At 38.4% G+C, this 19,675-nt stretch overlaps 1 protein-coding gene across 2 annotated transcripts; it reads right to left on the minus strand.

Moving 5' to 3' along the window:
- Positions 1 to 3,278: 3,278 nt before the first annotated feature.
- On the minus strand, positions 3,279 to 17,856 carry LOC106700067 (cytoskeleton-associated protein 2-like). 2 transcript variants are annotated; one of them, XM_023343133.1, is made up of 9 exons: positions 17,824 to 17,856; positions 13,501 to 13,567; positions 13,376 to 13,418; positions 11,553 to 12,745; positions 11,261 to 11,456; positions 10,019 to 10,177; positions 8,972 to 9,032; positions 7,173 to 7,326; positions 3,279 to 4,839 (listed from the first exon to the last, which is right to left on the minus strand). In XM_023343133.1, exons 1-9 carry the CDS (start codon positions 17,828 to 17,830, stop codon positions 4,542 to 4,544), a joined length of 2,178 nt encoding a protein of 725 aa, XP_023198901.1. In that variant the 5' UTR covers positions 17,831 to 17,856; the 3' UTR covers positions 3,279 to 4,541. The 2 variants fall into 2 exon arrangements, with proteins under 2 accessions (XP_023198901.1, XP_023198900.1); XM_023343132.1 differs by lacking the exon at positions 17,824 to 17,856 and adding an exon at positions 14,797 to 14,949.
- Positions 17,857 to 19,675: the final 1,819 nt, after the last annotated feature.

Raw genomic sequence — 19,675 nt, forward strand, 5'->3', positions numbered from 1 at the left:
TTATTTGTTATGTGGTCTGGTAATTTTACATAACAAACCACTGATTAATAATCTTCAGTTCTGCTGTTGGAAATGGTTTTCAAAAAACGGTTCCTATTTGGGTCACACTGGCTCTGCTAAAGGAAGCCATAATATTTAAATTTTTAATATTAATAGACTGAAAATTCAACATATTATTTTGGAATTATTGTGATTTTATTGTGATTTTACATTAGTGGATGCTTACCTTCAGGGTTCCTCCTTCTATCTCTGGCCAATAATATTTTGAGTCATGTGTGAAGCGGAAAGCCACATATTTTTTAGACTCTTGTAAAATTGTGAAACATTGCACGCCGTCTAAAAACAAATAAAAAAAGTCAGAAATCAGTGCTGATTCTTCCATCCAGTGCATTTCTCAACACTTAGACTAATTTTGAACAGTTTTCCCTGATTTTGCAGGAGTAACGTCCTGTTTGATCATTTTTTTGCATCTGATGTCACAGCTAATAATTTCATTAATTACATTAATGAAATATTTTACTAAAGATGTTCTAGGTGTATCCATCGCTCAAACATGCAGCTTTAACTGTTCACTAAAACATAAGTCATTATTTTGAGGGATTTTCCTACCTGGAGTTCCTTGCTCTTCAACCAAAATCAGCTCAACTTGCTCTGGCTGGTTTGGCTTTTTTGAAATTCGGGCCTTAACATACTTTCCTTCCACCTTAAGATGAACCTTCGTAGACCTGTGTATATTTTCACAGACGGGCTAAAATGTGAGAAATAAATACAATTAGTGATGTTCACTAAGCACAGGTAGGTCAGTCTGTACCAGAATTACTAACATCGAATTTGCATTATAAAACCTACTTGTGAGTCGTCTTCACAAATGGCAAAACATTATTAAACAATACATGGTAGAAGTAAAAAAAAAAAAAAAAACAAAGTACACTGTAAAATGCAAATGTATTTAGTTAGATCATTTCTATTTATCTTACAGGGAGTCAGACTTTCTTAGAGTTGAAACCAGAAGTTTACATACACCAGATAAAAACGTATAATTTTATCATCTTACTGCCTGAAGTTTAATCAGACCAAACATCTTTCAATTTAATTAGAATCACTAGATCTTTAATATTTTAGCCAGTGTACAGTATGTAAATGTCTGTTTGACATTATAAAAAATATTATATATATTTATGTATTAACTGTGGTTCTTCAGGTTTTCTCATGGGAGCTTATTTGTTAAGATAATATGTCATTAGTTAAAGCACTGTATACATTAAATGAGAAAAAAATGAATTATTCTTTAAATATCAGCTACCTCAAGTAATTGGAAAACTTTTCTCTTTAAATTTTAGATTTGTCCTCGTTATTTTAGTCTCTTTTTTTTCTTTTCTTTTGACTAAATAATTTGGAGTCTCATTAGTGTGTAACATTATGACCTAATATTAGTTGTTAATAGTTTAGGTTTTGTTTGCAATTATAGAGTAAGTATCTGTGTTTTTTTCTCTAAACAATCCCTAGCAGTTTAGCATTGAGAAGGCAAATAAAAATAACTTGTTGGGAATCTGGCAGTAGCAGATACTATAAAAAGTTTTGCATGCACAAGCTGCGGAAAACTAGTTTTCTGATCCTTATCTCCTGCAAAATTACTTCATGCCACCACATGAGAGACTGTCATAAGTAAAAACAATGCATCAAAAGTACGAATGTGTCAAAATATGAAATCCTGTCATACTCACCGTCCCTTGAGACATTATGTGAAGCAGAGAAGTCGCTGCCTTTTGGAGAAGGTGATCTGTGCTGTTGCAATGAAGCAGTGAAGGTTGTGTGTCACAGTGGAGCTATTTACGTTTTTGGCTCTTGGTTCGGTTCCAGCACAGGGACGGACCAACAACTTCTAAACCTACGGCACGCTGTCGGGAAGGATGTTACAACAGGATGTTAATTTATTTATTCAGACAGCTCTGAAAAAAATTAAGAGACCTCTTAGTTTCTCTTAGTTGGAGCAGTGGTCTCTTCATTTTTTCCAGAGCTGTACATACAGAAAAACACCCACAGCACAGCATACATTGAAAAAAAAAAAAAAAAACGTGTTTCAAAATTTGAAGTGCGCAGATATTTTCTAAAATTATGAAAGAAGTTGTCATCCACCAACATTTTAACCCCTCGGCCACATCTGAAGAGATGTAACAAAAAATAGACCTAAAAATCCCCTCTATTGTAAACTGTTTTGTAGTTTTTTTCTCATAAAATGAAACATTTTGAAAATTCTTAGCACAACAAAGATTATTATAAACCAAAAAAGATGACGCATACTTAATATGGGATTATTGCTCTTTGAGATTGTAAACAATGATCTCGTTTTGGAATAAACTCCTGCTCTACCACCGTTTGAGCAGAAACGTTGATTGGGAGCAGGGTAACTGGTTCATCAGGTTTAAAGAGGTAGAGAGGTCCTGAGCTGTAGCCTGACGTTAGATTCAACAAATACGTTTTTTTCCTCAGTTATTTTATGTTTTTTTAATAAACTTGAGAAATGCCAAATAAATCAGATTTAGACCGTGGGACTTCCTTTTCCGATGCAGCAATCCAGAAGTAAACCTACATTACATGCAAATGTGCTCATGACATCAGGTTATAAATCGGCAATAGTCAAAACAGGTTGATGAATCACTACTGCATACGGTTCATATCTTAACTCAGGTGTGTTCAAACGATTTTGTAATGGTCTGGTTTCACTTCACACTCATCATCATCGCAGACGCTGGATCCAAGTGACAATCCAACAGACACCGAAACCATCGGTTCTGTTGCCCCATTAAAGAATATTGGCAAAAAAGAACAACTTTTACTGAAGGAAACTACACAAAAATCTCTAAAGAAGACACTGAAACGTAAATAAAAATGGAGTGGCGTCAGATTCTAGTGGTTGTAGGATTTCTCTTTTGTCTAAAAGATTTCTGCCACTAGCAATATGTGTTTGTTTCAGTTATATTTACCCAGAATGCCCTGCTGTGTAGTTCACTTTCAGATTAATCTCGTCCCATGAACTCAACACCGTGTCTCATCTTGTTGTATGTATTGCAACACAATACATATAACATTATTACACCTAATAATGTCAAATAGTTAATATAGAGCCAAAAATGATCCTCTATATTGGTGTCATCATGGCTGACTCAAATAAACCCAGATATTTCATTTATCCTATAGAAAGTCATAATGAAAAGAATTCAATTAGCCGTTTACTTTATTCGTATCTTTATTTCTTTAAACACGTACAAACATTTGCATTTAGTCAATACAGTAAAAATGTACACAAATATCTAACCATGAACTTTATTTAAAAGAAAACCCCAAACAAAGAACGTCAAACTAAAAGCAATGTAATTCTGCAAAACTTTAACTAACCAGAAGGTTGACCAGAGCGGCAACGTTTCTCTCTTCTTCATTGGTTCCGTTCTTCGGAGCCATTCTGCTTTCACAGCTGCGAAATAACGCTCAATCTGCTGCGAAGGTTGACGCACTTCTGGCGTCGCTCGTGGTTCTGCTGCTCCACACTGAGCAGCTCTGACCGCAGACAACATGTCCGCCGGTCCATGCTGCTGTTTGGAGTCTGCAGAGGCGTAAATCAATCCACGAATGCGGTCCACCGTCAATCAAAAATCGCTTCCGCACAATACCGGGGTTGGCGCGGCTGGAACCACCCCAGATGGAGAGGAGCCTGGATGGTTCGGACTGGGCCAGAACCGGCTGAAACTACTCTAGTGAACAAACATCTAACAAGTGGCAATATGTTTTACTCAGAAATCAAAATAAAATAAAATAAAAATCAGTCAATAAATAATTATTGATTAGTTTTCTTGTTTTAAATATCTGAAATATTACCAAAGTTTGATGTAACCTTTCCTGCTCTATCAACAGCTTCCTCTCAGCAGTTGTACTCATTTTCTCATTTCACTCCACACCCTTCTGTTAATTTTTAAGCAGTTATTAGTCATGATGGCAAAACATGAAACTGCTCCTGCTCAAATTACTCAACCTGTTGCTAGGTAACCAAAGAGTGAGAGCGATCATGACACCAACCTTGCTTAGCCTGAGGTTCTGGACCGGAGATCAGTGACATTATTGAGTATTTTATTGGACATAATAATTGTTGATACTAAAGATGTGTTTTGTCATGATTATTATTGTAATTGAATGATTATTCATCCTTGTCTGAGAGTTTGATTCCTCTCTAACCACAGGTTCTTTTTTGTATGTAAAATAAACAAATTCTGGTAAAAAAAAAAAACAGTGATTAAAAAAAGAAATGAGGATTTTATTTTTACACTTTTATATCTTTTTTTGCAGTACAAAAGAAGAATTCATGACCTAATATCAAAGTTTCCCTTCTGTACAGAGATTTTAAAAATTATTATTGGTTGAAATGCAAAGTTTAAACATCACAAAAATCATTTGTATCTGCGAATATAAACATTTGATAGGTAACAGAGCGCGGCTACAGACAACCTTTGTCTGTCTGTTATTTTAAAAATCATAAAGGTGTGATGAATTTAAAAACTGTCGTTAAGGACGAGTTTGATGGAAACTTTGTCTTCAAGTGCCTCGTTCTGTCTGTAAATGTACATGGGTGTGTTGCTACCAGAGCAGCTCGATTGTTCTTCACTGGTTTCTTTGCCCTCCTCTGAGATCAGATCACTGTACGAATTCACGCAGACATCGTGGTCCTGGAGCGACGGCGGGTATCGGAAACACGATCTCTCGATTCGCACGGACCGTCGAACCGGGGTGAAGAACCGGACCTCCTGCCCTTTGACCCTGACTGTCTCCTTCTGCTGACTTGCTGGGCCCCTAAGGGAGGAAAAACAATCAATGACTGAAATCATTTATACCATTTTACTGATTAAATACATATTTATTACAATCAATTAATCAAATTTTATCTGTATAGCACATTTCAGCAGCAAGGCATTTCAAAATGCTTTACATCATATCAAACACAGAAGCACAATGCAACATAGAATCAACAATCAAAACACAACATTAAGTCAAGTTCCAGCAATAAATTTGTAATTGATTACATTTCAAATACAATCCTAAACAGGTGGGTTTTCAGTTGAGTTTGCATCCATAGAAGGTTTACCTGTTACATTCCTACTGTGTTATCTGGAACAAAATACCTGTTGCTATTTTTATTCCCACTCACGCTCACAATCACACAGTTTAAAACGATGTAAACAGCATTTTAATGGGCTTCTGGCACAAGGCTCCATTCACCTGTTTCACGGAATTTCGAGCAGGGACGCCGCCGTCCCTCAGGGATTTTTGTGCAATTCTATGGTACCTGTTAGTGTCTAGAATTTACAGGGTTTGTGTTACGCGCAGTGACCCTCAGTCACTCGCCGTTTTTCTTCCGGCACTAGGCTCCGTACACCTCTATCACGGAATTTCGCTCTGGGACTCCGTCGTCCCTCACGGATTTTTGTGCAATTTCAACATAGAATCAGCAATCAGACCATGACATTAAGTCAGGTTCCATCATTAAATTTGTAATTGATTATGTTTCAAATACAATCCTAAACAGGTGGGTTTTTAGTCGAGATTTAAAGGAAGTCAGTGTTTCAGCTGTTTTACAGTTTTCTGGAAGTTTGTTCCAAATTTTTGGTGCACAGATGCTGAAAGCTGCTTCTCCTCGTTTGGTTCTGGGGATGCAGAGCAGAACCAGAACCGGAAGACCTGAGAGGTCTGGTAGGTTGATACAACAACAGCAGATCTTTGATGTATTGTGGTGCTAAGCCGTTCAGTGATTTATAAACTAACAACAGTATTTTAAAGTCTATTCTTTGAGCTACAGGGAGCCAGTGGAGGGACAACAAAAACAGTCTGCCTTCCTTTCTCTGCTTGCCCAACTTTCTACACAACTCTATGGCTTCCTCACACTTTGGTTTGATTTGTTTAAGTCAAGACTGTTCCAGCACAGTGACAGCGGTGTGTCTTAGCTGAATTTCTGAAAATTAGTCGTTTCAGTGCAGATTAGACAGTTTAATCAATCTGAATTCAGTCAGTTTAATATAAACCAATCAAAGACTACTGCATTTATCAAAAGTCTGGGAAAAAATGCATTTCCATGCTGATTTTTTTTCTATGAATAAAAGTACATTTAAAACCCAACATTTAGCAGAAGCCAATGCATACAGGCTCCACAGTGAAGGACTGTCATGGCAGGCCCCCTGTGAGACCACAGACTGAGTGTGTGGGGTGGAGATCCAGGACCTGACTATCAATCTGTGGAAGAATGCCAGTAGCTGAACTGGCTCTACAGCAAAACAGCCTTCAAACAGCTTCATCTGCTTGGAGGTCCCTCTTCAAAGCAGAGTCCAACATCTTACGTCATATTGAACTTCAGTTTGAAGCTCCAGCCAGTGCTGACGCTTGGTTTTGCAGACCACCAGCTTTGCATTCAAACTGGACGCAATATGTATTCGGTTCAAATGCATATTGCCAGAACAAGCGTGGCGCGCTTGAAGCAGACGTCAGCAGCTTCTAATAAATCTGCTGGTTGTCCGGCAGCGGAAACAGTTGTGCATTGGAAGCCACATGTCAGAATGCAAAACTGTCTCTGAGATAGGCCGAACACTTCCAAATATAAAACTACATGACAGAAACCCTGTGTGGTAAAATCTAGAAATATTAAACTTTTTTACACAATTTAGTTGCAAATAAATTGAGTAAATTTAGTAAATCTGCTGGTTACTTGACCCAGCTGTATCTGGATCTATAGAGACGGATGAACAACAGCTTGAATGTCAAACCAAATGTAAGGCTGCATTCCCACCAGCTCTGTCTTTAATCCAACTCCAGTCTGTTTGCATAAAAAGTGTCGATGCATTATCAAACTCTGATTCACATCAAGAAAGTGAGCCAGTTTGAAATCATATGTGAACGCCAAGCAAACCAGAGACCGCTCCAAAAGGAGGAGGCGAACGAGGGCTGTTGTAAAATAAGTCTACGCCTAAACAATTATGTAGATATTAATTTCCAAGCATCATCTGAATAAAAATTTTTTTATTTAATGAATAACCAAAATACTTTGAATTGAAAAAAATTGCTTATTGTGTTAAATATTTCTATATTATGAACGACTGATTAGTACAATTAAATGTCATAAGTAAAAGTGAACACACCCGGGAGTCGCAGTGATCTTGTACTTGACCATGGATGAGCCTCCTCTCTCTCCTTTGATGAGAACTCTGACAGGTTTAGGTGTCATCAGTGGGTCGTTGCCACAGTCTGGAGACGCTTCCGTGGTTGCAGAGCCATCGTCCCGTTTTTCATTTTCTTGAGGAAGAAAAAATATTAAGCTTAAGGCAACTCTCAAAAAATACAATCAGAGACTCTTCAATCGAGATGTTTTTGTCACCGATAGAGTCCTGGTCTGATGCTAAATTAAAATTTATAAAATCCCAACCAGCCCAGTAACTTTTAAATGCAGTTAAATGACAGTACTGCTTTGGTTGCATTAGTGCTGGGGTTGTACCTACAGGTACCTATCTGCTCTTTGTGACAGCAAGACATTTTGTCTGAAGGGTTTTTCTTCAAGTCACCTTTGAAATGTTACTCTGACAGAGTTATGCTTCACAGCAGTCCAGTTAGAAGCTGCTTAGCAGCAAGACGGCAACAAGTTGCCTGAAAAAAAGAGCAATGCTTCATATTTGTTTTTAGAAGATTAACTTTACTTGGTACATAATAATATCTCATAAAGTCATGTTTCCTTCTACTCAATGTTTCAAGTCAAGCAATCAATCAAATTTTATTTGTATTGCACATTTCAGCAACAAGGCATTTCAAAGTGCGTTACATCATAAAAAGGACAAAAACAAAGTCATGAAACATAGAATCAACAATCGTTAAATTCATAATTGATTACGTTTCAAATACAACTCTAAACAGGTGGGTTTTAAATCTAGATTTAAAGGAAGTCAGTGTTTCAGCTGTTTTACAGTTTTCTGGTAGTTTTTTTCCAGATTTGTGGTGCATAGTTGAGCCGTTTGATGAAATGCTAGGCAAATGTTAGCATGTTTTTCCTCCATTTTGCTATCACTTACTGCTGAACGCAAGTCTACTTACTTGTGTGACAACCTGCAAAAATATGTGAACTTGCTTACAAAGCATTGCAGAACTGAATGCATCTAAAGCCACCAATAAACGACCAAAAAGAATTTCCACAAGGCAAAGTCAGCACACCCAGCTGTGTTCAGACAGCTGTCTGCCCACTGCTGACGGGTAGGAGCTACCGGTACATGGCGAACCGGTTCATTAATCATTTGGACTGCTGCCGCGTTTACTGGAATTTACCTGGACCAGTTACTTCACTTTGATAGTGACTCATCACCAGTTACCTACGGAAGGTTAGAGCCACACTACGACAAAATTTAAAAAATAAAATTAATAGAATAACGTCATGAGGACAAACTTGCACAAGGAGAAAATCGTAATATTACTAAAATAAACTGAAATACTACAAGAATGAAGACATATTTTGAGAATAAAGTCATAATATTGAGAAGTCACAATATGATTAGACTAAAATATTAATAATATCAGAATAAATTCATTATTTCAAGAATAAAGTCGCAATATTACAACTTTAATTTCGAAATATTACAACTTTATTCTCATCATGTGATTTTATTGTAGTAATAGCATGACTTTATTCTCATTATATTAGAAGTTTGATCTCATTATTTTTGACTTAATCCTCATACTTTAATCTTATAATTTTATGACTTTTTCTCATAATTTCAAAGCTTAATTTTTTGTGTGGCCTTAGCCTGTTTACTCATGGAGTGTTGTAGAAGATTTTCTTGGTTATTTTCTCTTGTGTGCTGCTGTGAACCGTCAGGATGTGAAGTCTTTTCATCAGACATTATTTTTATTATATATGCAACCAGCCCAGCTGTTGTATCCATGGAGACTTCATTACCTTGGATTTCGTCTTTCTTCTTCAGAATGTCAAAAACCGCAGTCCGCAGCTCATCCACTGGCTGAGGAAACAGAGAAACAAAAAGGCAAAACACAAACGAGCAATTAGTGTTTCCCCTCCAGATCGAAGGTGAGCCTTCATTCAATAAAAACTGCTTTGTAACAATTGTGAACTTGAGCATATTAATGTGTTTCATATTAGATGCTGTAGATAGAAACTAGGAAATTGTAAATGTTGCAGTGCAGACCATGCACAGTTGAAGCACAGTCCTTAAGTCTGAAGAGATAAAAAGAAATCTGAAAACAAGAGATTATTTTGTTTGTGACAAATTTAAAAAACATAGCAGAATGAAGGCCTTTTTGCAAGACAAATTTAATCTCTAAAGTTTTTTTTAAAGTAATATTAAAATCCTGTGTTGTTGTGAATTCAACATGGTGTCTTGCCTTGTGGGTTTTATGTCATTTCGTCACACCCCAGACATGAGCAAAGTTACATTTGTCACTGGTGGTAGATTAACAATCTCCTCTTACATAACAGATACGTTTCCCCTACAGACTTGGCTTTGAGGATGGGGGTCTTTTTAGATTGCGTAGATTGATCTGCCCCGATTTCTTCAATTATGGGCGAGCGACGATCAGTCAATACTTGAACGTGAAACGGATCTTATTCACTGATCCTTTCTACCACCACAAGCGTCTGAAAGAGGGCTGCGTTTAACAATAGTCAGCTTACTGTTGCTAATTTTGTAACTTTTTTGCTATAATTACTACAGAAGCAAATTGGTATAAACCAAATTAGTCAGGCATTTACGTAAATATCAGTGATTGACCAGAAAATGGATGGTTTATCCAGAAAATAGTGGATAATGGTAGAGGAACGTTGCAGTAATTGAATGTAACTGTGGGTAAAGCATCCAAGCTCAAAATAAATTGATGCCACTGATGATGGAAAACATCTATAGTCGATCAGATGATAATGTGCTGCAGTTGCAATTATCTATTCAAACATTACTGCTTTCTTCCAGTGAGAGTGAAATATGCTCCTCACCTCCAACACAACTCGAACAGCTTCTTCAAACATGGGCAGCACGTCCAAGTTTCCCTCTTGCTCCATCAGCCGGGCTCGACAGATCCAGTACTTGGCGAACTTCTGAGACACCGCCGGCAGCCGTGAGAGGACGTCCTTCACCCGGTCCGCAGGGCAGCCCTGACCACATGGACCAGACATTGAAGCTACACTGTAGATATGGTTTTTCTTCTATTTTTCATTTGTTACATTAATTTGAACACACCAATTCCAGGCCTCCACACGTGTTAAAAAGTGATATTCATTACTTTGCTTCCTTTAAATGATATCAATTTGTTTTTCTTCACTAGACTATTCTTATTATTGGTGTTTATCACATGACTTATGATGAAATTAAAGTAGCTCATGGGAAAAGCAACCAGAGTTACAGTGAAGGTTTGTTTCTGACGACAATTCTGACGGTTAACTGATTCATCGGATTAAAAATTGGCACCTTCTGCAGATTCTTTATTTAGCCACTTGAGTCATTCTTATGCAATTTTAAAAATATATTAGCAAATGCAAATACATATTTCAATTTTGTTACCTAAAATGTGTATTCCTATAGAGAACATTTGATCATATGTAGCAAAATATGCATTTGCAGTTAAAAAAAATATATTTAAACATCAACACGTGAAAAGCTCAGCCCTTTCTACTGGACTTATCAATATGGCAGATCTGTTGATTATTGCTTTATTAATAATTGGATAACAAAAAGTGCTTTATAGCAAATTAACAGAATTTGAACCAGATGAAGCTAAAACTGCCACTTGAGGAACTATGGGTAGAATATATTCACAGGGCTTGTTTAATCTGAAATGCAAATGTAAATAATTTTTGTGCCTTCTGAATATCTTTTTTTTTTCTCCGAAGAGTTTTTGCGACGGTAGGCAGACAGGAAGGAGGGCGAGGAGAGGGGGGAAGACATGCGGCAAAGGTCGCCGGGACCGGGAGTCGAACCCGCGACGTCCGCGTCGAGGACTAAGGCCTCCAGACGTGGGGCGTGCTAACCCCCTGCGCCACCACAGCATGCCCCTCCTTCTGAATATCTTGTTCGTTCAGCAAATGGCCTTTGAGTCTAAACCCTCCAGTTAACGATTAATAGATTGCAGAAAGAGTAAATTATTTCAATAAATGACTCACGATAAATCTCTTCAGCCTTAGAATCTACCTAAAATTAAAAAATGAACAAAAAGATGCCCACTAGTTCCCTCTGTTTACCTCGGCGAGCAACTTGATGCAGTCCTCCAGGGACCGGTCCACGGCACAGATGAGAGAGTGGGCTTCGTCCTCCAGCTCCATGGAAGCCCAGAAGGGCTGAGGAACGGACACGGTGCGCGTGGCTGGCGCTTTCACTGGCATCGGAGGACGTTTGTAGGAAATCCCCTTCGATTCTCGCCATTCTTGTAGTTTCCTCCTGACAACCAAATGTAAAACAATTGCTGGCTAGATATTTAACTCCATATTTTAACCTTTTTTTTAACAAATAGAAGGAGTGCTACATTCGGCTTACATCCTCTCCTCCTGCGCAGCAGTCAGTTTCTTTACTTCAGTCTGGGGAGCAGTTTTAATCATGACCTTTGGCGTCTTGGTGGCTGCAGTCCGGTCCAGCAGGCTGATGGACCTGGAAGGCTGCGGTGCGGTTCGGTACCCCCGCGCAGCAGCTGCACATTTTGTAGGCGGATGCCCTGAAGGAATATTTCTAGATGTTTTCTGTATGATTTGTGTCTCTCTGTTCGTCTTTGTTTCCCTCCCATCTTTAGACCAAACGCTCTCATTCGTCTTGACGGCTGTTGAGCTGCGTTTGATTGATGGCCTTGAGGTTGTTGGGGCATCAGCTTTTACAGATTGAGTGTTTTTCTTTACTTGAGTTTTAGATGTGTGAGCAGGCTGCCCTGCTGTTTTACTGGTTAACACGCTCTGCTCTGGTTTGACAGTTTTGCATTTGGAAGGCCCAGCTGAGTGAAGTCCAGTCCATAATTGGCTCCTTCCAGTTGGTTGTGTTAGTTTAACGGGAAGCGGCTTAGGTTTAGACCTGTTCTGAGCTTCGGTTTTACTCCTAGCTCTTGAATTTGTAGGAATCACCACAGCAGGCCTCTGGGAAGCAGAGACCGATGACATTTTGCCTAACTGCCCTTTGCCCTTTGGATTCTTAGCAACAGTGGAGAAAGTGAACGGCTGACGCTTTGAGCCAGGTGGATGTGATGCGTTTGATTTTGGATTCCTCGGCTGGATCGCTGCAGGCACAAGCCCTGTTTTGGTCTTAACAAGTGGGCCAGTACTTATTCGACTGCTCGCCATTTCCAGTGGGCATAACGTAGCCCGACTTGAACTTATGCTTGGTTTGGGTTCTGACTTTGCTGCATGTGTACAACGTCCATTTAACTGCACCTTGCTCAGGTTTCGACTCCCTGTGTTGGGTTGATTTTTCTGAGTTGCAGCTGGAGTGAAACTGGATTTGGAAGACACTACGGTGTACGTTTTCCTGAGCAGGGGATTTTGATTAACGTTTGTCTGTGCTGACACGCTGCTGGATGATGAGCAAATGGTAGTTTGTTTACCATTTGTCACATTTCCTTTGTCAGAGGCACCCAGTGCTCTTCTTCTGGGAGGATCTTGACTGCGCTGAGGCACCAACGTTTTATCTTTAGAATTGTGCCACCTGATCTTGTCAGGTGGAGCTTTGTTTTCTTTTCCCATAGCAACCTGTGAAAAATAAATAACTCAATTACTTATTTTCAGCACATACACCATCAAGTTTATCTCTGCAATGGCTTTGTTGGTGACGCCCCATTAATCAATCATAAAATACAAGTAACAGTAAACAGTAAGCGTACATATTCCACATTTGTAAAGTAGTTTCATGAATGATCAGGGATTCCTGAAACACTGGAAACAGCACTTTAAGCACAACACATTAAAAGTAATAAATGTCTTTGTTCTTGAGCTTATGTGTCTCATTTATTCAATAATATAGCAGCAAAAATGGTTTTTGAATTGAAAACGTAATTTATTTTTTTCAATATAAATGTAATTAATTAACTAGACACTACAATTAACAGAAATACTTAAATAGAGAAAAAAAGGCAATACAATAATTAACATTCACTAATTTTACCTGTTTTTGTGACTGTGATTACAAGCAATATGAATATTCCACACTGATAAAGTGATGATTATATGTTGGTGTCATATTATTGTGCAGTCTTACTTTAAATCAAAACTTCAGAATGCTTCAGTTTATTGACACTCCATTCTGAGTAAAAGTAAAGTTAGTTTTTCTGATTGCTAATAGCTTTGAGTTAATAATAGCACTTACGCACTAACACGCCCTACCTTCAGAGAGGTTTGATTGTGAGATTCCCCGTGGAGGGATTGCCTGAAGAGAAAAACAGCAATTAAAGGTCCTCTGGCATTACAACTCACAGCAACATGTTTGGCATTCCTACTTTTACGCTTACATGACGTTTGGAGGTTTCAGCTTTCCTTTTGCTGCCAAGTATTCCATCAGCTTCTGTTTCCGCAACTCTGTGACGCAAAGTCAGAAGTCTGGTTATTCTAAAACAATGCAGTTCCAAACTTTACTTTGAAAACGGATGTTTACTGATAGCCTTAGAATAATTTGGGCTTAAGATCTCATCACTTATGTTTGTCTCAGTTCCTCCTACCTGAATAACTATAAACTGTGTTAAAGGGCTGGGCTTCTGCATGGAGCATTACTTCCACAAATCTCTGGGAAACTTGAGGGAATGAATGCTCCTGCTTGGAAACATTTTCTCAAAATTTGGCACATTCCTCAAAGGTTTCAGACTACCAAGAGATCTAATTAACTTATTTATTCGCCAGTTTTAGACTTTAATTGTTATAGATGGTGTGGGTAAAATAAGTTTTAAAACCATCATCAGTTAAAATATTTCTAATGTGAATTTCAATATAATTCATAACAAATACCGATAACAGCTGAAGAAATCTATACATACAAAGAAATTAAAGAATCTTGGTCCACAAAAGACAAAGTTGATGAAGTTATGGGTCAGAAAATTAGAATAAGAACCGAATGTGTGAAGAAAACATGATCAAAAAGTCACTGAAAGTATAAAAAGCAGCATGAACCTACAAGAGAAGAAAATACATTTTTCAATGACATCAAAAGATTATATTGTACAAACATGATAATATATTGTACAAACATGATAATATTGCATAAACTGATAAACATGATCAATAAATCACATATCCATAAAAAATAGTAAGTGGGTTCTGATGTGGAATAAATGCAAACCCTACAGTGTAGTTGTCTTTGTTATGCATTTCCACAAGCAGATTAGGGTCACAAAAACATAAAAATATTTTATGAATATTTATTATGCATAAAATAATCCAGGTCAAGTTTGATCATTCATAATGTTGCCGTTTTCAAAACAGGACCAACTTCAATTGTTTTTAAAGACTTAATCCACTTTGTGACGTTCAAGTAAACAGCGAACTAGTCCTTTACTCTAATGCTCACATAAAAGCTAACAGTGAATTGCTAGGTTAAGCATTGTCCTAGCTTGTTTATTTCAGTATTAGTCTGGAACAAACTCACATCTAAAAAGAACCGTCGTTTTAGACTTTGAGTGAATCCAAACAAACACACAGAAAACAAGAAGGTAACGTGTCAGTTATTTCAGCTAACGTTCACTAGCTATCTACTAGCCAAAACAAGCCGAAACAGATACATAAATTAGCAGTTTGAACAAATTAAACCTGCCGACCTTTTCTGGAAAGCAACGCTGCCGACTCACTCGCTTCCATATTTACTAAAGTTAACTTCCTTATTTCCACTTTACTAAAACTTTTAAGAGTTTAGTTTCAGAAGTGCTAAATAATCAGACGTTAAACTGAGTCCATAAGAACTGAGCTCGCGCATCCGCATTTGAAACTACCGCGAGTGTTCTCCTCCTCTTCACTGATTGGACAGTTTGAACGTTTGAATAAAAAAATTGTTCCAAGGACAATACGCTTGCGCACAATTATTGTGCTGATTGGGGGAAAGATGTAAACAAACCACGAAAAGAGGACAGACGTTTCTGGGATTCTGCATTTTTGCTCCGGAATAAAAAAATGAACAAATACATACTTTATGTTTAGTTAACATGTTAAAAAAGGCAATTACGATGAAAAACATTTTGTGCAAAATTTGGGCGTCTTTGTTAGAATAAACGCTATATGCTTCAAGCCTATGATAGATAATATTTGTCAAGGTTCCTGAAATAAAAATCTGATTAAAATGAGACACATACAAAGCAAGATCTACAGAGTTCAATTAAATTGTATTTTATGGATATAAGTCAGTTGAATAATTAAACAAATGTGATTCAACATATAAAAATATATACAAATACAAAATATAAAGTAATGTAGAGTAATGATCATGTAAAATGGATGAGGATTATTTAACCATTTGTGGTTGTGTATGAACTGATGCTGCTGTATATAAAGTGCAATGCAAAAGTACTCATACTTTTGCATTGCACTGAAAATGCTAAAGTATTTGCATACTTTTGCAACCTAATGGACTATAGCAATCCGTTTGGTTGCTATAGTCAACCTAACAGATAGACTATAGCAAATCAGCAAATAACACATTATTTTTAAATTTGTATTAAATTGGTCATCTAAAAAGTGTGCATTTGTATAATTAGTGGATTAATTGCTTTCTAATAGTACATGGAGATGTTGCACGACTTCATTATATCTCTGCCGCTATGTTTAAATCAGCTGTAGTGCTAGTGATCCTGCAGTAACAACTTTCTCTAATTAAAGGCTAATTATTCATCTTTTCACTTTTTGTCATATTACCTTTTCACAGACACTAACTAGTGCTCGTCTTCTGGAGAGTCCTGACTAAGCTGATCAAACGTTGACCTTTGAAACCTGTCATCTTAATTTGTGAGGAGGAGCTTTTTCTTTCCACGCTACAATCGGCAGTGGAAAATAGTCTCTTTTGTTTTTATTTTTCATCACGTACTCTATTGCATTTATCCCTGAGGCATCTTTATGTAGTTGATGACACATTAATAAACTATTACCCTGTCGAAACCATTGTCAACAGTAATGGTTAGTTCACTTATCTAGAATGTGACTCTTCATTGACACTTCCTTCTGTGAATTTATTTATAGCATTTTAGTTATTAATAGCCTTTTTTGTTAATTGCTTTACTGACAGCACTTACTGACAAACACCCTACCAGTGTGACGTTCAAATAACTTTTTGATTCAGAGGCAACTCATGAGAGGAGGCGTGTAAAAATATCTGTGCGTGTGTAATAGTGTATTTGTAACTCGTGGAAGCATCTTTGTGTGTAACTTTGGATAGTTGTATCTGTGAAATATGATTTGTAAACCTTAAAAATAAAATAAACCTTCTCCTACGTCTACAAATGTTGAAGTACACACAAGTCACCTGGTTGACACACACAAAACTGCATTTACTTCTTGTCAAGAAAATCCGAGCTCATCCCACTTCCCCATGCTGGAGATTTTAGTTTAACAGTAATAATAAATAAAGTTATCTTTAAAATGAATCACTCAAGTGACATCAAGGCCCAACAGTAGACTTAAGTGTCAATAAAGTTAGTTTAACAGTAATAATAAATAAAGTTATCTTTAAAATGAATCACTCAAGTGATATCTAGGCCCAACAGTAGACTTAAGTGTCAATAAAATAAATCTGGTTGTGTGTGTTGTTTTTGTCTCATGCAAACTTTGCTTTAATTTTACTTTTTTCTATCTAATCATAAGAAATCATAGTCAGTCAGAGAGAGTCATTAAACAGGAAAAGCAGGTTTCCTGGAAAAAGAGGAAGTAAGTTCCAGCCTGCAGATTTATAAAAATAGCTGAGACTATTCTTTATTTCAAAGGTAAAGTTTTAAAGAATGAAATCTAAACATTTTTGAGTAATTTGATAAGATTCAAAGTAAAATACTTATATTAATATTGGTTTACTTGTAATAATACTTACAGTTACATTTGTGGGAACACTTACAAGAAAAACAAGTAACTGTAACTTTGGCATCAAATAATTAGAATCATGGATTATTCTTGGTTTCTTTTCAGAAAAACATCTGTAATAACTCACATTAAGATTATAATAAGTATAATTAATAAGTTATGGTTATAAAATCATAAATGAATGATAAATCAGAGAAGCTAAAGAAAATAAATGTGATATAAATGTGATTTTGACATTGAACTTGAAATGGTGTAAAAGGTGTAACTGCAATTAAACATCACTGATATGTTGGAGGTAGAGAGTAGGTGAAAGGTGAAAGGCAAGGAACTAACAGGAGAGCAGAGATGATCAACGCCTTATTTAGAGAGTAGGTGAAAGGTTGTGCAGGCAATGGACATAGGAGGTTGAGCAACCCTGAGACATTAGCACAGACATCAGGAAATGTCTGTAAGACAGTGATGGATATGAGATCATCTGTCTAAGCAGTCAGAAACCCTATAAAAGGTGAGTGCAAAAGAGGAACCGTTCGTTGGATCCTCCGGGCAGCTTCGAGCCAAGATCGAGATGGACAAAGAACTCTGCAGCTGAAGAAGAGCCGGGGCCACGGAGCCGAAGACTGTCCGGCCATGGGGACCAACCCGTCAGCCCTACAACCTGTGGCTTCAAATCGCACTTCTCTCATCGGCTGGGTTCAGACCCCAAAGACAAAGATGAAGACAAAGGCAAAGACAAAGAAGAAGAACTGGTGCCTTCCTTCCTGCCAGCACCAAGTCCTGTGTGACCTCACCATCCATGCGGAGAGGAGGCTCATCAGACCTACAGAGATCCCTGCCTTCATCGATCGGCGTCTTCCTCCTGCTGCAACACCTTCTTCATCATCAGACCTGCGGAGATCCTGGCCTTCATCGATCGGCGTCTTCCTCCTGCTGCAGCACCTTCTTCGTCGTCGTGCCAGGTCTGGGGTTCGAGGCGTCAAGCTCCGTCCGTCTCTCTCAAAGGTTCCTTTTTTTTAGTTCTCAGTCAGCAGTAGGGAAAGACAGACCAGATGACTGATTTTACTTATTTGATTATTTCTGCTACTGAATTAAGCTGTACTGACCCTTGCAAAAATGCCTTACTAATAAAATATTTAGCATAAAGAAAATCTAAAAGATGTTGTGGACATTCAGTTAATGAGTCACCTTAAAGTTCTTTGATGGTTGTAAAATAGCTGTGATGTTTGATTCTGGAGAGGAAAAAGTTTAAAATGTTTTTAAGTTGCTGGTAGCCCAAATTTAAAACGTCATCCTTGGGACTCGCCCGAGTCACTAAAACCTACCTGGTTCAATAACAAATGCAAGTTGTAAAATAAGAGAACGAGCGACCGTTAACAGGTGTGCTCTGTGAAACTAGTTGGCTGTAGGCTGCTCAGTCTGGCTAATTCACAGAGGGAAGAAGGGTGAGACACCTGGATGTAGGCCGTTAAAAATCAGGTGAATCGTTTCTCGAAACCAGCTTAAACAGAGTTTACTTCAGTTCTGGACAGGGTAAATCCCGGCAGATTTAGGAAACTCAATTAACCCGTTAGATGGAGAGCTGGTAGCACATCTCCCCTCTCAGAAGAGGAAGCAGAGAGTGAGAGAGTAGAGACAGGAAGGAGGGGGGGGGTGTTGCGCAACAACAAGTGGCGCCCAACGTGGGGCACGACTAACAGAGTAGGAGGGCCCTATGTGCCAAGTCAGTGAAAACAGATGTGAGGATCTGAATAGCTCACTTGGTTTGTTAACTCTTAGGGAATAGAGTTAATGGTGACTGATAAGGCCGTCAGTCACAACCCTTGCAGTAACTGTATGGCATACAGGTGAGGGAAGGCTTCTACTGAGGATAAATGACCGGATCCAGACAGTGAAGCTAGTAGCCAACATAGTCTAGACCCATCCCTGCTCGAGAGCGCAAAGAGAGGCTTTGGGGGATAGACAACTCGAACCGACAGAGAGACGGAGTGATGGATGATCACTTCGAGGAGGAAAATCTGGGGAAGAAACCGGAGGAAGCCGGCCGCCCAGATCGTTTGGAAAAGGAGGAGACCTCAACAGAACTGCATCAACTTTCTACACAGCTACTGTGACTCAGACCTGAAGCAAGGGGGGACGTTGGTTCCAAGAATGAGGAACTGAAACATCAACCCCTGACAAAGGAAAGTTGGCTCAGTCTTGCTGGAGTGGTTCGTGATGTAATGCTGACAAGAAAAGAAAAGACCAGCCTGCAAGCATGCACAAGAAACACAGAAAAGTATCATCAGCTGACGATGGATGAGGAAGCACACCGCGTCCTCCACTGCAGCCATCGAGAAGACATCCGGCAACAGAGGAACAAACACCAGCAGCTGACATCATCACACAGACGCAGACATGGTTAAAGACATCCTGCTGGACCCGGAGCTTGAAATTGAGCCAGCACAACCCACCAGTAAGAAACGACCGCAAGCGACATCTGAGAAGCCAGGACAACTGGAAGGGGCAATCTACACCGATGGATCCAGAAAGGGGTCCGACCAGTCGGCATACTGGGGATTTATTCTGAAGCAAGACGGCAAAGAGAGATGCCGTCAGAAAGGAAAAGCTCCCGGTAGTGCTCAAGCCGGAGAAGTAACGGCAGTA

The sequence above is a fragment of the Xiphophorus maculatus genome, chromosome 12 (genome assembly GCF_002775205.1).
Source record: "Xiphophorus maculatus strain JP 163 A chromosome 12, X_maculatus-5.0-male, whole genome shotgun sequence".
Taxonomy (NCBI): Eukaryota; Metazoa; Chordata; class Actinopteri; order Cyprinodontiformes; family Poeciliidae; genus Xiphophorus; species Xiphophorus maculatus.